At 42.8% G+C, this 18,943-nt stretch overlaps 1 protein-coding gene across 1 annotated transcript; it reads right to left on the bottom strand.

The window, feature by feature from the left end:
* Positions 1–15,176: 15,176 nt before the first annotated feature.
* Positions 15,177–18,014, bottom strand: LOC308162529 (CMP-N-acetylneuraminate-beta-galactosamide-alpha-2,3-sialyltransferase 2-like; the record flags this gene model as incomplete). Its single annotated transcript, XM_080536676.1, has 3 exons — positions 15,177–15,327; positions 17,602–17,789; positions 17,979–18,014. The coding sequence occupies 3 exons, from the start codon at positions 18,012–18,014 to the stop codon at positions 15,177–15,179; spliced, it is 375 nt and encodes a 124-aa protein (XP_080392802.1).
* Positions 18,015–18,943: the final 929 nt, after the last annotated feature.

Genomic DNA, 18,943 nt, shown 5'->3' on the forward strand with positions numbered 1-18,943 from the left:
TGGCAGTGGATCCCAGTAGTGGTTCCAGTTTCCAAATCTGTCTGCCCGAAATCCATAAACATTCACCTGAAAATATAAAAGGAGGGCTTCATATAATAATAATAATAATAATAATAATAATAATAATAATAATAATAATAATAATAAAATAATAACTTAAATCTATATAGCGCCTTTCACAGACCCATGGTCGATTTACAAGGGAATGGGACAAACAGAACAGAGCCAGAGAGACAAACACACAAAACAAGAAACAGTGAAACAGCTACTACAGGTTGAATGCAATGGTGAATAGGTGGGTTTTAAGGGCAGTTTTGTCCAGGGTTGGAGAGTCGCGGATATCCTTGGGTAGAGAGTTCCAGAGGGTGGGGGCTGCCACACTGACGGTTCTGTACCCAAGGTCCGGAGTTTTATTATATGGATCTAGATTTATCATATAGATCTATATACACTAGAGAAACTGAATAGGGGGATGGAGAGGAGGGACAGTTAAGGTGTAGCCGGAAGAGATGGGTCTTCAGTCTCCAGAGGAAGATAAGGAGTGATTAGTCAGTGATTTGCTGACTGCTGCTTGGTGTCAGTGTTGTTCTATTCCCAGTGCAGGTTGGATACATTACCTTATTGAGCTGAGCTGGACATATACATATTACTGGCAGAACATTGTTACTGTTATAGAAAGGAAGGCTTACCTCATCACATATGTGTATGGCAAATATCAGTGTCATGAATCCAGTGGATGGATATCGGCCATGTTTTTCAAGCCAAACCTCATGAACATATTTCATGAAAGAAGGATTCAGGACCATTGCCTGCATGAATTATGAATTACATAGTTATCTTAATCAGTGTAGTTATGTCACAGACAATATATCCACCCTAAAATGTCTGTGGATGTGCACAACATGAGAATCATGGACATACATGTTGCATAAACATGGAGAACATTCAGCGCCCTGAATAAGTTATGGGACAGTGAGGAAAGCAGTACGAACAGTGCCGTGGGCTCGGAGGATATTCTCAAAGCCATCCTCGACATGAAAGCTGAATTCTCCGGTAAACTTGAAAAAGTTCTGTCTGTAATGGACAATATCAGCAGAGAAGTCAAAGAGTGTGCTGGCCGAGTCTCACAGGCGGAACTACGCATTTCGGAGACCGAGGACAACATCGGAACCCTGAACGCAACTACCAGCGCTCTGGAAGAAAAAGTTATTAGGCTCACCTCCAAACTAGTTGATCTAGAAGGCCGCAGTCGGAGATCGAACCTGAGGCTGGTCCACCTCCCGGAGGGTGCGGAGGGAAAAGATGCTTGCTCATTTTTGGAGCAGTGGATTCCCGACGCCCTGGATATGGGGTCACTACGCTTTCCTCTGATCATCGAGAGAGCTCACCGAATCTCTGGCCCAAGGTCCAATCCCGACGCACCACCGAGGGCTCTGATAATGAAATTCCTAAACTACAAGGATAAGGAGCGCGTCGCGAATGCAGCCAGTTCTCTACAAGAATCAGCACGTTATGTTTTTCACAGATCTACCCATGGAAGTTCATAAACAGCAGAAGCGATTTGACGGCGTTAAACTGCGGCTACGGGCCAAGGCTATCCGATATGGAATAATCTTCCCGGCGCGCCTGAGGATAACCCACAACGACCGTTCATATGTGTTTGAAACACCGACAGAGGTAGAGCATTTTTTGGAGACACTAAGCAATGATGGAGTAGCAGAACAACGATGAACAACGCACAGTAAGACTCTTTTTTTCCCCTTTTCCTGTGTGTGTACGTCAGATCAAGACTGATCTCCTTTGACTTTGTTTGAAGAGGAAAGTTATGGCTGGAAGTATATTTCCATATTTTTTTGTTGTAAACATCTGACTTTTTTCAAACGCCTAACTCTTAGCCTATTTCAACACGGCGAATAATAACGATTTATGCCGGCTTTGTTTGAAGAGGAAAGCGACGTCTAGAACACTACCTCCATCCCCTTTTTTTTAAACGTATTTGTATTTCTTATTTGTGTGTGTGTGTGTTCTAGACACCTGTCCTTTTTTTCACAACGTTTAGCTGTACGGGACTATATGAACACGGCGAACAATGTAAGATCTTGGCTTGAATTATTTCTATGAAATTGGTCCTTGTTTAAAATGATATGCTACGCTTTCGTTTAATGCATAGACGATGAAATGTATGATATATACTTGTTTTGTTTCATTTGCTCACTATGCTTGGGCTGTCATTAAAGTGAGAATAGAACTATGTACTTGTGGCGGGGCTGAAGATGTATAGAGGGTGTACAGAGAGGACAGAACCGCTGTACACGGAGGTGTCGTCGACAAGGGGGGAGGGGGCGTGTCTGCTAGAGACATCGGGGGGAGAGGGCGTGTCTGCTAGAGACATCGGGGGGAGGGGGCGTGTCTGCTAGAGACATCGGGGGAGAGGGCGTGTCTGCTAGAGACATCGGGGGGAGGGAAAGTGTTGATAATTTTATACTTAAGTAGGAGTTCTTTCGGTAGGTTTTTGTTGTTTTTTCTTGTCTATCGGATAGTTGCCAGAGTAGTTAGTGAGTCGCGAGCGACTATCGAGAGCTGAGATGCAGGGGTGGATAGTTCTTCCCCTCATTTCTCTATCTGTTGTTTTGTCTTCTGATGATTTTCAAAAATGAGGAAAAGTTCTGAGCAAAGATTAAGACTGTTTATTCAAAAAAGTCAGCAATCAGGTCATCACAGGATCAGGTCATCACACAAGGCATCACGGTGGGGGTTTCCGAGGACAAAGAGAATGATCCTTGTGTCTCTTCAAGTTTTATACCTCCCCAGCTCACCTTTGAGCCAACCACATCACAGTATCAGTTCAATCCTTGTTTCATAGTTCTTGGCCAATGATGACCCTTCCTCCTCAGCCTTTGCCCTAATAAGGAGCTGATCGATCGTTCCTCAACCTCTGTGTGTGTGTGTGTGTGTATGTGTGTGCGCGTGCGTGTGCGTGCCTGTGTGTGTGTGTGTGTGTGTGTGTGTTTGACCATGTGGTCTGTCGTAAGACCCCCTTGTTTCAGAGAAAGGGAGCGGTCAGGCAAGTATTGCAAGTATTTACAAGAAAGTTGCCTTGAGACAAGGCGTCTGCCAAATGCCAACAATGTAAATGTAAATATTACAAAGCCTTATACAAATTCATGGTATGTGTGTGTTTCAAGTAATTTAAACTTAGTCAGGAGGGGTGAGACTCAAAGTATGTGTGTGTGTGTGGTTGCTTACAATCGGTCTCAACCCCCCTGGGCGCCTTGCGTTCTCTGGCTGCCATAAAACCCCCATTTGTTAGAATACAACATGCCCTTGCAGGCCTTCAGGAGAGGTCAGACTTTTACAAAGCCTTACATATAATCCATGTTATGTGTGTGTGTTTCATGTAACTTAAAATATACCACATATTCCCCCCTAACTAAATGATCACATAAAACAAAACAAAAACACAAACCTCACATACCGCAGCTAAGAAATAAAAAATAAAAAATAACAACAACAGACAGAAAAACTACATCAACACATAACACAAGAAGCACAATAACACAGACCAACCCAGGACCAGTATTAGGAACCAAAGATATCATATACAAAAAATAGAAAACAACCAATAATAAAAAGAATCTTGAAAATAACAATCACAATTTAACTAAACACAGTTCATCATGCACAAATCAATACAGAAACTTCCAACGACCGATGTTTTCTTTGTCCTTGAAGCGTCAGGGTCAGAGGTTACTAGCACGTGACCCCAGTTGGAGAACAGCCTTTACCGCTGTCTCAGATTGATAACACTTTCATAGTCAGGAGCTTCCATTTTCGTTGCGCCAGGAACAGAACCTCTCTCCTAGCTTCGCGTAACCATTACATCACTCCACAACCGACATCAATCACATGATATAGAAAGAAACAAACAATACACAAATAATGACATTCAGTTATCATAACACATAATTCTCCAACAGTAAGCATAGGACAAAGGGAATGCATTAATGCATAGATCTTCACCTCAGGTGAGGACTAGTCTTCTGAAAAGTTCATCAACGGGGACTGAGTGACTGATTTTCCAAAAACAGTCAATGAGGCCCTGTCTCCTGAGAAAGTCAAAAATCATGTCTGCTATAATAGGTGCTCCTATCTTAGCAAAATAAGTTTCCCATGCCCCTAAGACCGTTTCCAGCCATGCTATCATCTGCTGTCCATTCCCGTCGTTCCCTTTGATCTGCTGCTTCACTACCCTATGCGTAGTCTTTAATCTCTTCTTAACTGGTCGTCGTCTGTCAGTGTCATTCAGGTTCAGGCAGTCGTCTGGTCCCCTCCCACGCTGATCAAGGTCTGGGGAGTCGCCCTCAGCATCATCTGAAGCATGATGCAGGCACTCGCCAGCATCCCCAGTAGCACAGGTGTCCAGGCTTTGGACACTCCCAGGCTGGACCTCCAGACTGTCAACACTCTCTGCTTCGTTGGTTTCTGGTTCATTGGCATCTGGACAGCTTTCCACTGTCCCCTCGGCTTCAGGCATTGCCGGTAATATCACTGGCTGTAACGCTGGCATTGCCACTGGCTCTGGCAACACCACAGCATCTCGTCGTAGCTCCTCCTTCTCAGGTTCTCTGGGGACCTCGGCACCTGTTGGCACAACATCCTGCCTACTCTGTACATCCACCCCCCTGTCCACCACCCGTGGCCCTATTGGGGTAGGGATACGCCCAGACACCACTGGTGTACCCACTCTGATGTTGTTTCTCCAACAGACCCCACATTGACCTAAAGCATGGTCAATCTGTTCCATCAAATATGGACTCCAAAACCCATATTCCTTGGTGATCTTGCGTCTTACCTCCCCCCTAGCCACATGTGCTAATCCATGAGCTTCCCGTATTAACATGCCTATTAAATCTGAGGGTGCTACAACCAACCCCTCATGATTCCTCCATAGACCTGTGTCATCCTGACTTGCCCCCCTTGCTAGCCAAACGTTCTTGTCTAACGTAGTTACTCTACTCTGTAACATCAATAAATCCTCAAGTGTGACCATGCCCTGTAATTGCTTTTCATGTGCGACCAGAAGACCTTTACCTGCCTTGTCTGCTCCTGTAATGGCTTTGGCTGCATCTTCTGCAGCCCTGTTACCTTGTGTGACATGTGATGATTCAGACCTGTGTGCGGCACACTTCACTATGGCTAATTCCTTTGGCTTCATCATGGCCTGTAACAGCTTCATGATCTGTGCGTGGTGCTGTATAGGCGTACCATCAGTTCTCTTAAAACCCCGCCCCCTCCATACAGCTCCATTAAAATGACAAACATTATGTGCATAGGCAGAGTCGGTGTACACTGTCACTCTTCGTCCGGTTCCTAAGTTGCATGCTTCTGTGAGGGCAATCAACTCAGCCAACTGAGCTGAGCAAGGCTGAGGAACTGCCTCAGCCTGTTCTACAATAAACTTTGAATTCTGTGCTTTAACTAAGGAATACCCAGCGCACAAAGTTTCTCCTACCCGGTAACAAGACCCATCAACCCAATATTCTATATCAGCTCCCTTTAAAGGCAAAGCTTGTAGGTCTGTTCTATGCTTAATCACTCTGGCTGTCGATGGAATCTGAGCACGGGATGGCACCGTCACCTGACAGCCGTCAGGTGTGCATTTTACTGTACAGTTCAATTGGCATTGAGCATCTCTCCCTAGCAGCCCTGTTGGCGTGTGTTCTGACACAAGTGTTGGCAGAGTTGCTCTCTGTCCCTTGTACTCTAAGTCTACAAGCTCAGTTGTAGGAATCAGCTGTTTAATTCCCTCAAATCCGATTGTCTTCACATATTCTCCAGACATAGGAAGGTGCGTGGCGTCTTCAGGCTTCTTTGTCACCACCAGCTGGCACCTCCCACTCGGATCTTCCGGGCACCCCTATAGGCCAGCTGCTGGGCCTCCGTAAGGGTTCATCACTCCTGGAGCAGGTGTAGCAGGAGGCCAATATCCTCCTCCTTGGCTCCCCCCTGCGCCCCCCTGGGGCCTGTTGTAGCAGGTACAGGCCAGATGTCCATTCTGGCCGCGTTGGTAACATGGTCCTAGCATCTTCTTCCCTGCTGCTGTCCATCCCCCTGGTGGTGGTCCTTGGCCAGGCTGTGTGTACGGCTGGTATGGAACCGCTTGCACCCCTGGTGGCCCCTGTGGGTATGGCTGGTAAGTAGCAGGATACCCCCCTTGTGGCCCCTGTGAGTAGGACTGGTATGTAGCAGTCTGCACTCCAGGTGGCTGTTGCTGTGGCTGAGATGGGACCTGTCGAGCTAAAGCCTGCACTCCCTCTATGTTCCTCTTGCTTTCAGTCAATTGCACATGAGTCAATATTCGGAGTGACTCTTCGTCTTGTGTCTTCTGTATCTGAATATTCTTTCGATATAACTCAACTTGATGAGCTACGTGGTCTATATAAACAGCTTTGTTCATGTGTCGTAGCCCCACCACTTCTGCTAGCTTATCCTTAACTGGGGTAGGAAGACCTTCGTGTATTTTTTCCCTGATTATGGATTTTTCTAAGGGGTTATCTTCAGCATCCTTCCCTGTCACACTTCTCCATTGAGAGTGCACACGGGCAACAAAACCCCTGGGATTCTCATCTCCCCCCAGTGGCTTCACAATGATATTGTCTGGGTGAATGTGAGTAGGGTAGGTCTCTCTGATTGCCTTCCACAGCCTGCCTCTGTTTGCTGCGAAGAGCTCTGGATCATAAACTGATGTATTGATATATCTATGAAGTCCTGCCTTCATCAATATTTCCTGCATTGTATCCAATCCTGCAATAAAAGCTAAGAGTCTTTTCAGGTCTCTCATTGCGGCTTGCGTTCCTGTCAGTCTCACGTCGACTTCCGTCGTCCATGGGTGTCCACCATCTTGGAGAACGGGGAGTTTCTCTATCACTTCAGACAGATCTGTATGATTCCAAGGATGATATTCCATCTTGTTACCCCGAATCAGCACTGGACAGTTCTTTAATGTATTTGATGACATTCGATGACAATCTTCCTCTTCCTCTCTTTCTCGTTGCTCCTTCAGCCGTCTGTGGTGTCTTTCTCCCTCTCTTTCCGCTTTCTCCCGGCGTCTTCTCCCACCTTTCTTTTCGGCTGTGGCTATCATCTTCCTGACCTGAGCGTTGTAGCCTCCATCTGCATTGTCGTCATCACTTGAGTCTTCACTGCCATCTTCGCTGTCATCTTCCTCGTCACTCCTGTCGTCCCCTTTTCCCCTTGGCTCCTTCTTCTTCTTCTGGGAATGGTCCTCCAGTGCCTTAGCATATGGAGGGGGACTGGAGACTGGACACATGTTTGTGAATGGAATGTTCAATTTCTGTTCCAGTGTTCTGGCCAATTCATTTTTCTTTTCCGGTTCCATCTGAGCTATTTTCTGTCCCTCTACCTTAAATAGATCTAAAATAGCTAACTCTAACTTGCGTTTCTCTGATCTAATCTTTCCTCTTTGATGTGCCTTGTGCACATTGATAAGTATTTCCAATGTTGCAATTATTTGTAAATTAAGGCTGCCCTCTTTCGGCCACGGCTGTTCAATGTATGCCCAACGGCTATTCCATTTCGTAGACATTTTGCTAATTTCCCTAACAAGAGGATTCATTTTTTCCACTACAGCCATAGGGGATAAAGTAGCCAATATTCCACTATGTTCACTAATATCTTTTAACACCTTCGTTGAATTTGACCCCATTCTACCGCTCAATATGCTGACAATATTCTATATTAGATAAGGTGTACTCTTCTTACCCACCTTCCTATTGCCTTGTTTGCTAAACAAATGCTAGTCCAATTTAACTGTATTAACCGCCCCCACAGAACCCTACAACTCAGAATAACAGATTTGCCTCTTGTGTATGTCAGTGCAGTATTAACTTAAATCTAATATCTGTGTAAGTACTTTATACTTAAATGTGTTTCCTAATTGTTTATGAATATGTGTCACTTAATACTCATTCAATACTAATTACAGTTCTGGTCAACACAATTATTAAATCACAAAGGCTGGTCAACACCTAAGTATTCACTGATTTACAAAAACCCTTTTACTGCTTAATTATCAATACAAACTATTCTGTTATTCCTAATCAAAAGCTGTGGACATGACCTAACTAAAATAAAAGATGTAAATTACAAATATTAATTATAACCTGTAAAGAAATCGACTTGTTATTGGGAAGGAATGAATGATTAATTATTAATTACAATCTGAGTAATTAATTAAATTAATTAAAGTAATGTAATATATAACAATCATTTACAACCATCCATCAATGAACCATTCATCAACTTACAGAGCCAATGTTTTAAAAAATGTCTTGTCGTGTTTCGGCCAGCAGATGGCGCCAAGCAACCGACTTGGGTATCGATTGCTTCAAAACACCCTGTCGTGATCTCAAGTCACAACCTATTATTTTTCTCCTATCAAACACAATGCTTCAGCGATCACAATATGCTGAAAAGTAACTTACAAATATTAATTACAATCTGTAAATAAATCAACTATTAAGTGAAAGGAATGAACGATTAGTTAGAATTATTCATTATATAATCATATACATTGATTTAAAACCTGTGGAGTCAATTATCTGCTATCAAAATATTAAACAAAATGAATGGTTATTCAGAATGGTTTTCATTAGACAGTCACAGACATTTGACCAAACCTGTGGAATCAATCAATTGTTTTGTGAAACAGACAATGAAATGATCTGAATAATTAATTCAATCAATTAGTATTTAAACAAGTAATGTAATATTCAACAGTCATTTACAAACATCAGTCACGAACGATCTCTATAGATCCCTCTCATTTTATGCAAGCAGGCAGACAGAGAGTCACAGAGCCGTTTTATTGAGGGTAACGACTGGCCTATTCGCTTCGCGTGCTCTCTGTGTGTGTGAAATGTGCCTGCGCGCGTCTCCGTGTGTGTTACACATGCGCGCACTTCTACTAGGGGCTCGTGAATGAATCCTAACAAATATCTTTAAACTACTTTAAAATACCCCAATGATCAATTCACTATCTTTCTATCTCTAAATTACTACAATCTTTGTATGAATTTATCTTTATTCGTAATGGATGAGTGATGTAATCAATGAAATACAGGTTCCCTTTGTAAAGGGGATTTTCAACTCCGTGTGTGCATGTTTGAATGAATGTGTGTACAGCCCTTGCGCTCGTGCACGTGTGAGCCCGGACCAACAGGAGAGGAAGGAGGAGGGGGAGGGGCAAGTCCTGTCCTTACCTCTGGGGGGAAAACCTGTGGGTTTAATCTTACAACATATATTTTGCTTTCCACAATAACTTAACACAACTTTGTTTTCACAAACAAATTACATTCTCCACGACACAACAATTTCAAGATTATCTTTCAATGCAAGTTAAACTATTAGTTTCCAAACCAAATCTTTCTCATATGTTTTTCACTGTTCCTCTAGAAGGTCTCTGTGTGTGTGTCCTGCGTGTCTGCGCGCGTGCCCGAGCGTGCGTGTTATTGCTCCGCTGACAATGGCGTCAGACACACTTCTTTGCCACAGTTCTGAAGATCTTTTACTACTTACAAAACAGACTTCACAGTCCAATTACACTTTATCAAAACACAATTTTACACACACACTCACGATATTCCGTAATACCATCCAATCAAATCACTATACTTACAAATACAGATTTCTAAATCCGGCTAAATGTCCAGCCCCACCCAATCCTTTAAGATTTTATACTTCAACACATCAAGATTCTTTTGAATATAGCTTAGAGAGTCACAGCCAGTGTTTGCACACGCTTCCTCCGCCAGGCCTAGCGGAAATTCAACGGAGAGGGGGGGGAAAAAAATCCCTCGAGACTCACCTCGTTTTGAAATGAAGGGTTTGAAAAACGGCGGTGATTCAAAGCTATGTATTCTTCTGGGTCAGGCTCGCCACGTATGTTGTATATTTTCGTCTTCTGATGATTGTCAAAAATGAGGAAAAGTTCTGAGCAAAGATTAAGACTGTTTATTCAAAAAAGTCAGCAATCAGGTCATCACAGGATCAGGTCATCACACAAGGCATCACGGTGGGGGTTTCCGAGGACAAAGAGAATGATCCTTGTGTCTCTTCAAGTTTTATACCTCCCCAGCTCACCTTTGAGCCAACCACATCACAGTATCAGTTCAATCCTTGTTTCATAGTTCTTGGCCAATGATGACCCTTCCTCCTCAGCCTTTGCCCTAATAAGGAGCTGATCGATCGTTCCTCAACCTCTGTGTGTGTGTGTGTGTATGTGTGTGCGCGTGTGTGTGCGTGCCTGTGTGTGTGTGTGTGTGTTTGACCATGTGGTCTGTCGTAAGACCCCCTTGTTTCAGAGAAAGGGAGCGGTCAGGCAAGTATTGCAAGTATTTACAAGAAAGTTGCCTTGAGACAAGGCGTCTGCCAAATGCCAACAATGTAAATGTAAATATTACAAAGCCTTATACAAATTCATGGTATGTGTGTGTTTCAAGTAATTTAAACTTAGTCAGGAGGGGTGAGACTCAAAGTATGTGTGTGTGTGTGTGGTTGCTTACAATCGGTCTCAACCCCCCTGGGCGCCTTGCGTTCTCTGGCTGCCATAAAACCCCCATTTGTTAGAATACAACATGCCCTTGCAGGCCTTCAGGAGAGGTCAGACTTTTACAAAGCCTTACATATAATCCATGTTATGTGTGTGTGTTTCATGTAACTTAAAATATACCACAGTTTTATTTGGGTTTTATTTTTCACAGGGACCAGGGGTTACTCATTCAGATAATGACACTCGTTTACAAAACGTAGCAACGTGTTATGACTAAACTCACGATTGTGAGCCTGAATGTCAGGGGGCTCAATTCGCCAAATAAACGTACAACATTTTTGGATTTCCTCAGAAGAAAAGCAGTTGATATAGCTCTAGTACAGGAGTCACACCTTCTATCTAAAGACACCCATCGTCTGGCTAACAGACATTATCATGTGATTGCTTCATCGGCTGCCAACACTAGATCTAAGGGCGTTGCGATCGTCTGTCGCCGTACTTTGAAATATGACATCCTGGGAGATTGGGCCGATCCGGAGGGTAGAATAGCTTTGACTAAAATTCAACTAGAGGGGGAAAAAATTGTGCTGACCTCTGCCTATGCACCTAACAATTATGATAAACATTTTTATGATTTGCTGACCAATAAAATGTTGGAATTTCCAGATTTCAAATGTATTGTGGGAGCGGACTTTAATGCATTATGGGATTATAAAATTGACAGAACCACGGCGTCCGAAGCCAGCGACCAGAAACAAGCCTCACATGCTCTCCGTGCGTGGGCCAATGCTTTGTGCGTTGTTGACTCATGGCGCTTGATTAATCCCTCGGTTAAGGATTTTTCATGTTATTCAGCGAGACACAAGATTTTATTTTTGCCTCCAAAAATATTTTTTCTGAAATAGCTGACGTACCATGTACCATTTGCTCCTTCTGATCACAAAGCAGTGGTCTGCTCAGCTTCACTTAGAGTTGGGACTAATAGGGCCCCTAGATGGCGTTTCAATAATACCCTTTTACGTAGTGAATCGTTTGTTTTGCAATTTAAACCACAACTGGAAGAATTTGTAAACATAAATAAGGGTTCAGTTGATGACCCGAGAGTGCTTTGGAATGCCGTCAAAGGTTTCATAAGGTCCAACACAATCCTGTTTTCCTCAACCCGCAATAAGGCCAGAGCAGAGAAATTAAATCAACTTGAATCTGAATATGCTCGCCTGGATAATTCACTTCAGCTTAAGCACAGCGACAACACCGCATTACAGCGCAATTTGGTTAAAAAAGAAATAAACTCTTTACTCAAACAACGATCAGAATTCCTTATTCACCGGGTCAGACAAAATTACTATTTTAACAGTGCAAGACCCAGCCATTTATTGGCCTTGAAGCTTAGGGTTAATGAGCGGTTTGCGGATACTGCTGTTAAGACAAGTAATGGTGTTATTTGCACGGATCCATTGCATGTTAATTCATCCTTTAGGTCGTTTTATTCTGACCTCTACAGCTCTGAGATTGTTCATGATAAAATTGCTTGTGATTCATTTCTGAATGACCTGCAATTGCCTAGTCTCGCAGCAGATGAATCTGCATCTCTCGACCGGCCTATCTCCCTGGAAGAACTCAGAGGGGCAGCTCAAGATATGCAGAGGGGCAAGTCTCCGGGCATTGACGGCATACCACCTGAGTTTTACCTTCTCTTCTGGGACATTTTAGGCCCGCTTTTGCATGAAATGATTTTGTTCTCTATTGAGAAGGGCTCCTTTGCTAGAGATGTTAATATAGCGTTGATCTCCCTGCTGCTGAAAAAAAACAAAGACCCCTTGGACTGTGGGAGCTATAGGCCGCTCTCCCTTTTAAACTCTGAAATTAAAATTTATGCCAAGGTTCTTGCACGCCGGTTACAGTATTACATGTATTACACGGTTACATGCTCAAATTGGTTCACTGCGACCAGACAGGCTTCATCAGGACCAGATTGGCTTCAGACAATATGAGGAGACTCTTACACATCATAGATGGTGCTACCTCATTTAATTCTCCTACTGCGGTGCTGTCGCTGGACGCTATGAAAGCATTCGACCGTTTAGAGTGGTCCTATTTATGGACGGTACTTGAAAAATTGGGTTTCGGTACGATGTTTTTAAATATGATCAAGACGATTTATTCTAATCCTTCTGCAATGGTAATGACTGGGAGGAACTTCTCATCACCATTTGCGATTGCTAAAGGCTCCAGACAGGGAGCCTTTAGCAATCTTTGCTGCCGTCAGACCAGCAAACAGAATGCGTTTTTTAGTTTGGGGGAGGAGTAACAGGGAAAGATCATTGAGGATCAATACAGAAGGAGAAGGGGGTATAGTCACAGAGAGCAGAGCAGAAAGTTTAGAAGCGACCATTACCCAAAACTCTGTAACCTCTGGACACTCCCAAATCATAAATGTGCCCACAACCCCCAGAGGACACAGAGTACAATTGGGGTCATTTATGATTTTCATAATACACATCTTCCGAGGAGTCATATAAGTCCTATGAATAAAATTATAATGAATTTGTTGGTGATCAGGATTCCTTGATGTTTGTAGGACATCTGACCACACTTTATCCCAGTCAAATTCTATAGGTCTAAGTCCGGAATGTCCACCTTCCATACCGATCCAACTGCCAATGGGAGGTATGTTTTCTGCTAGAAGTACCCATATAATGTGGAAACTATGCCCCTCGTACTACCCACCCTGTCCAGAACAACAAGCACCGGGTGCCTGTGAAGTGGCTCCTTCCATGGGACCCCATAGGTTTTCATGGCAGCCCTTAGTTGTAAATAAAAGAAAAAGGAGGAGCGTGGTAAATTAAACTGAATTCGTAACTCTTCAAAAGAGTGAAGACCTTTATCCCCAATAACATCGCCCAATGAATGAATACCCCCGTCAGCCCATTGTTGGAATCTAATCGGACGCCCCCCAATTAAGAGTGCATCATTATTAAATATTGGTGAGCAGGGGTTCCATCCAGAGGGCAGTTTGCATGTTTTCGTCATTGCTCGCCAGACACTGATTAATTGAGAAATGATTAGGCCAAACCGTCGCCTACACTGAGCAGGTGGAGTGTTGGAAAACAGCACCTCCTTCAGAGTGAGAGGGAATGTCAATCCCTCTTCCAAAGCACGCCAAGAAACCTCAGCCATGGGATTAAACCAAGTTACCAGAGGACGCAGTGTGAAAGCCCAATAGTAAAGTTTAAAATTAGGTAGAGAAAGGCCTCCATCCTGTCTCTCACGCTGTAATATGGTCAATTTAATTCGGGGTCGTTTACCTCTCCAGATGAATTTAGTAACTGCAGATTGCAATTTGTTCCAATAAAGAGCGGGGGGAGGAAGAGGCAGCATAGAACTTACAAAATTAATTCGGGGGAGCACATTCATTTTAACTATGGAAACCCTAGCCCTCAGGGAATTCGGCAGTGCCACCCATCTGTCCAAATCCTGTGTTATATTGGAAAGGAAATTCTTGAAATTGGTATTAGCTGTAGTCAGCAGTGAGGGATAGATGTCAATGCCTAAATATTTAAATTTGGTAACTATCGGAATCTGGGAGGGCACAACTGCACTCCTCATGGCCTCATTTAGCGGCAAGAGAGCAGACTTGGTCCAATTTATTCTGTATCCAGAAATGGCGCTAAAAGCATCAAAGATGGACAGAATATGGGGAATGGATTGAGGAGCATCATCTACATACAGAAGTACATCGTCTGCATATAGGGATATGTAATGCTGAGTGCCACCGATAGAAATTGGTGTGACTGTGGTCGACTGGCGGACCCTCTGAGCCAGGGGCTCCAGGGAAAGCGCAAATAGTAATGGGCTGAGCGGACATCCCTGTCTGGAGCCTTTAGCAATCGCAGACGGTGACGCACCTGCTACCAATCATTGGAAGAAAAAGGACACAACAAGGCGCAACAGTTTTCCCTGGACCCGTAAGCGTGAATGTGTCAGAGACTATCGTCCACAGAACATTTCACCGAACTACAAAGCCTACACCGCAAGGTGCAAAGGCGCAGGGACAGGACGGCCAGGTTACAAATTGTAAAAGTACCTAAAAGAGTCTACAGAGCTCTGAACAGATGAGAAGAAATGCTTCACCATCCCATTACTTTCGCAGGGCACTGGATTTTGTCCAGAATGTTCTGTCAGGGAGAAGGTAGTGTAGTACTGTTCACACTCTTGGGTTAAAGTATTGTCAATCATTTCTATTTGCAAAATAAACTTTCAACGTATAAACCATCTTGGGCATTTACCACCTCCATAAATTAAGAGGAGAAGTACTGTATAAACCATCATTTGTTTGACATAAATTCCATGCTTATGTTTCTTATTGACTCACCAGGTCCTTGTTGGCTTTGATCCTTGATTTATTTTGTGCATCTGGACTGTTGAATACAACAAGAAAAGGCTGTAGCTGATGTTGCCATATCCTTTTTTATAATTATGGCTTTTAGTGTCAAAATACCTGTGATAATGTTCTAAAATATCCATAAAACATGTTGTTTACTGTAGACTATCAGAATATGAACTTCCAAACAAGCCAAAGAAAGCCTACGTTACAAGACGTCACTCACGGGGTGAAGATACTACGGAGCCACTGGAGATCCCGAGTCTTGAAAGGGAACAAAACCAGATGAGTGGTGTTGTCCAGGTCCACAGCACTCACTGGGTACATGATGTGGTGAGTGGTTCTGACTGGGTACATGATGTGGTGAGTGGTTCTGGTACATGATGTGGTGAGTGGTTCTGGTCCCCACATCCTCTTCATAGCCTTTGGTAGATCCATTGTTAATTCTGTGTGACACATTGAACAGGGTGAATTATACCCTCTGTTGTGACACATTGAACAGGGTGAATTATACCCTCTGTTGTGACACATTGAACAGGGTGAATTATACCCTCTGTTGTGACTGGAGGTCAAAACATTAAATCACAAGATTGTAGTTGTAAACATGCCACAAGGTCTTTTGGTCGTTCAGCATTATTACAGGTTCTTAAAACCCTTGTCATAATAATAATAATAATAATAATAATAATAATAATAACAACTTTAATTTATATAGCGCCTTTCAAAAAGCCCAAGGACGCTTTACAGGGGAATGATTGGACAGACAAAACAGAAAACAAACAAAACAAAACTGAAACAATGACTAGGGGCCAAAGGCCTTGGAGAACAGATGAGTTTTGAGGGCTAGTTTGAAGGAGTCCAGGGTGGGGGCGTTGCGGATCACTGTGGGGAGGGAGTTCCAGAGGGTAGGTGCGGCCACGCTGAAGGCTCTGTCCCCAAAGGTTCGTAGGTTGGTGCGGTTGTCATTAAACCCTATCCCATTCAAACATGTGGTTACTGTACATTACAAGTATTCTATTAAGGCAAGGCAAGGCAAGTTTATTTGTATAGCACATTTCATACAACAGGGGCAATTCAAAGTCTTTTAGATACATTATAAAGAAATACAGCAAGCGGAGCATAGTAAGAAAATAAAAATGACAATGAATAAAAGCAAATATATGAATAAATAGATAAAACATTTAATAAGATAATAGTTAATGGATAAAAATACATTGATAGAAGTATTTGTGTTTAATCATAACTGCTGCAAAACATGAAGATGTTTTAGCTTAGATTTAAATGTTTTTAGGTTTTGGGCCTGTTTGATTTCTTCAGGGAGTTTGTTCCAGGAGCGTGCGGCAGCGTGACTGAAAGCTGCTGCACTGTTTTGTTTTCACTCTTGGAATGATTAGCTGATTAGTCTCAGCTGACCTTAGGGGCCTTGCGGGAATATAGGGTGGAGTATCTAATCTGATGTATTTTGGTCTAGACAATTTTGTGATTTGTATGCAATTAGGAGTACTTTGAATTCAATTCTCTGAGAGACCGGTAGCCAGTGTACGAATCTCAGGATTGGTGTAATGTGTTCAAACTTCTTAGTTTTTGTTAAGACCCTAGCAGTGGCACTTTGGATGAGCTGCAGCTTATGAACAGCCCCTTTAGCCATTACAATATAACCACATATAATTACCATTACAATAATCAAGTCTACTAAAAACAAATGCATTGATGAGTTTTTCAAGATCTTGTGGGGACATGAAACCTCTCATTCTTGTGTGTTTTTTCTTGTGTCATGTTTTTCAGGTGATAGTAGGCTGATTTAGTTATTGAGTTTATGTGGCTGTTGAAGTTTAGATCGGAGTCTGGAATTACGGACCTAGAGAGAATCAAGTTTTGCACTGACTTTCGATCTTTTGTCAGGTGCACCGAATACAATTATCTCTGTTTTGTCCTTGTTTAGTTGGAGAAAGTTTTGTGTCATCTAGGTGTTTATTTGTTTATCTGCAATTTCAGAGATTGTCGATGGGACTATAGTCGTTCGGTGAGAGGGCTATGTAGATTTGAGTGTCATCCGCATAGTTGTGTTTGGCAATTTTGTTCTTTTTTATTATGTTTCCCAATGGAACATTCACAGATAAAATGAAAGTTGCTAAAGTTATCCCATTATTTAAAACTGGAGACAAGCATTCCTTCACTAATTATAGACCGGTATATCCTTGCTGTCACAATTCTGAAAGATACTTGAAAAATTATATGTTACAAGGCTGGACAGTTTTGTTGAAAAACATAACCTACTAATGGACAGCCAGTATGGCTTCAGAACAGCAAGATCTACCTCCATGGCATTAATAGAGCTGGTGGAAGAAATCACTGACTGTATAGAGAAAAAAAAAAGTGCTGTGGTGCAGGAGGTAGAGTCGCCACCTAATGATCACAAGGTTGGCAGATCGGCGGTTCGAGCCCCGGCTGGCCACATGTCGAAGTGTCCTTGGGCAAGACACTGAACCCCAAAATTGCTCCCAGTGAGCGGGCCAGCGCATTGCGTGGTGTATGAATGTGTGTGTGAGTGGGTGAATGAGAGGCCGTTGTAAAGTGCTTTGAAGCAGCAAAAAAGGCGCTATATAAGTGCAGTCCAAACAGACTGATGCAGCACACCTATCAGTACCTTATGATGACATCATTAAGGTCAATGTGGGCTCCATAATGGGACCGCATGAGATTCCCAGAGTTCCCCACCACAGCACAGGTCCTACAGCGGTCAGGTCCTGCATCCAGGTACAGCAGCTCATCAGGGATGACTTGAAACAGCTCCTCCACCGCTTTGCCGAAGTCTCCTCTATCCTTCTGCATCGCCTGATGATGACAAGCAATACATGAGCAGAAACCCTAAAACTGAACCTTTTACTCCTTACTAACTATCTGCCTCACAAATTCTGATAACACAATAACCAAAACAATTAAAGTGAAGTAAAAAGGTTAGGTACAGTGAAATGGTTGACAGTTGGATGGTGGGTAATTCATCTTCAATAATAAAGTATTTACCTTCCACCACTTGATGGTATTCCCAGTGACATCCATGTTTGCTCTTGACAGAAATTGATAAATTGGAGATTTGTCTGAAACGCTGCACAAACCAGGCATCATCCCCTGGCTCTGTCATACATGTGTGACAGGCACAAGAAGGAGTGACGTCAGAGGACGTCTCGTTCAGTATGGCGTGGGCATATTTATAAAAATCCCAAAAGGGGTTGGTTGATATCTGACCATTCAAAAAACAAAACACAGTCATAGAGCTTGAGCAAAGTAGAAGCATGAGGACCCTGCTTTGGCTTTCATTGAAGAAACCCATTTTGTAAATATATTTTTACTTTAGGGTAGCCAGACACTGGTTGGATTTTCATCTGAGGGAACTTTCAGAAACTGTGAATAAAATAATGATACATGATTTATTTATTGAAATAGTTACTAAACACGAAGACTGATGTTTGTGAAATAATTTAAATAGAGTCTCACACCAATTCTTCACAATGACAAACACATTTCTTGCTTATCACTCATTTTGCAGCTCTAAACCACACAGTTAACAACACACTAAACACAATTCTCTACATTTGGCACAATCTTCCTTGATAAAATCTCTTGTGTTCACATGGAAAACACTACCATTCAGAACGCTAAACTCAAACCACCAATCACACAATCACACTCCTCATATGTGTGTGTTTTAAATTGTGTTGTACCTGATGTTACAATGACAATAAAGATCATTCATTCATTCATTAATATGGGCAAACACCTATTGCATTTGAATTATAGCGTTAGCAATAAAAGGGCCAAAGGTGAGCTCTCCTGTGTTGAAATATATCATATCAGGGCTGGATTCGTCATGCCAGGCGATACTTTGCCCTTCTGCTTGGCCAGGGAGAACATTGCCTGTGATGTCGACAAGGTCTTGTGGCCTTTGTGTAGAGTATATGCATATGTTTTTTGTTCTGTATGAAGAACAC

The sequence above is a fragment of the Nansenia antarctica genome (assembly GCF_963989245.1).
Source record: "Nansenia antarctica genome assembly, chromosome: 7".
NCBI lineage: Eukaryota > Metazoa > Chordata > Actinopteri > Argentiniformes > Microstomatidae > Nansenia > Nansenia antarctica.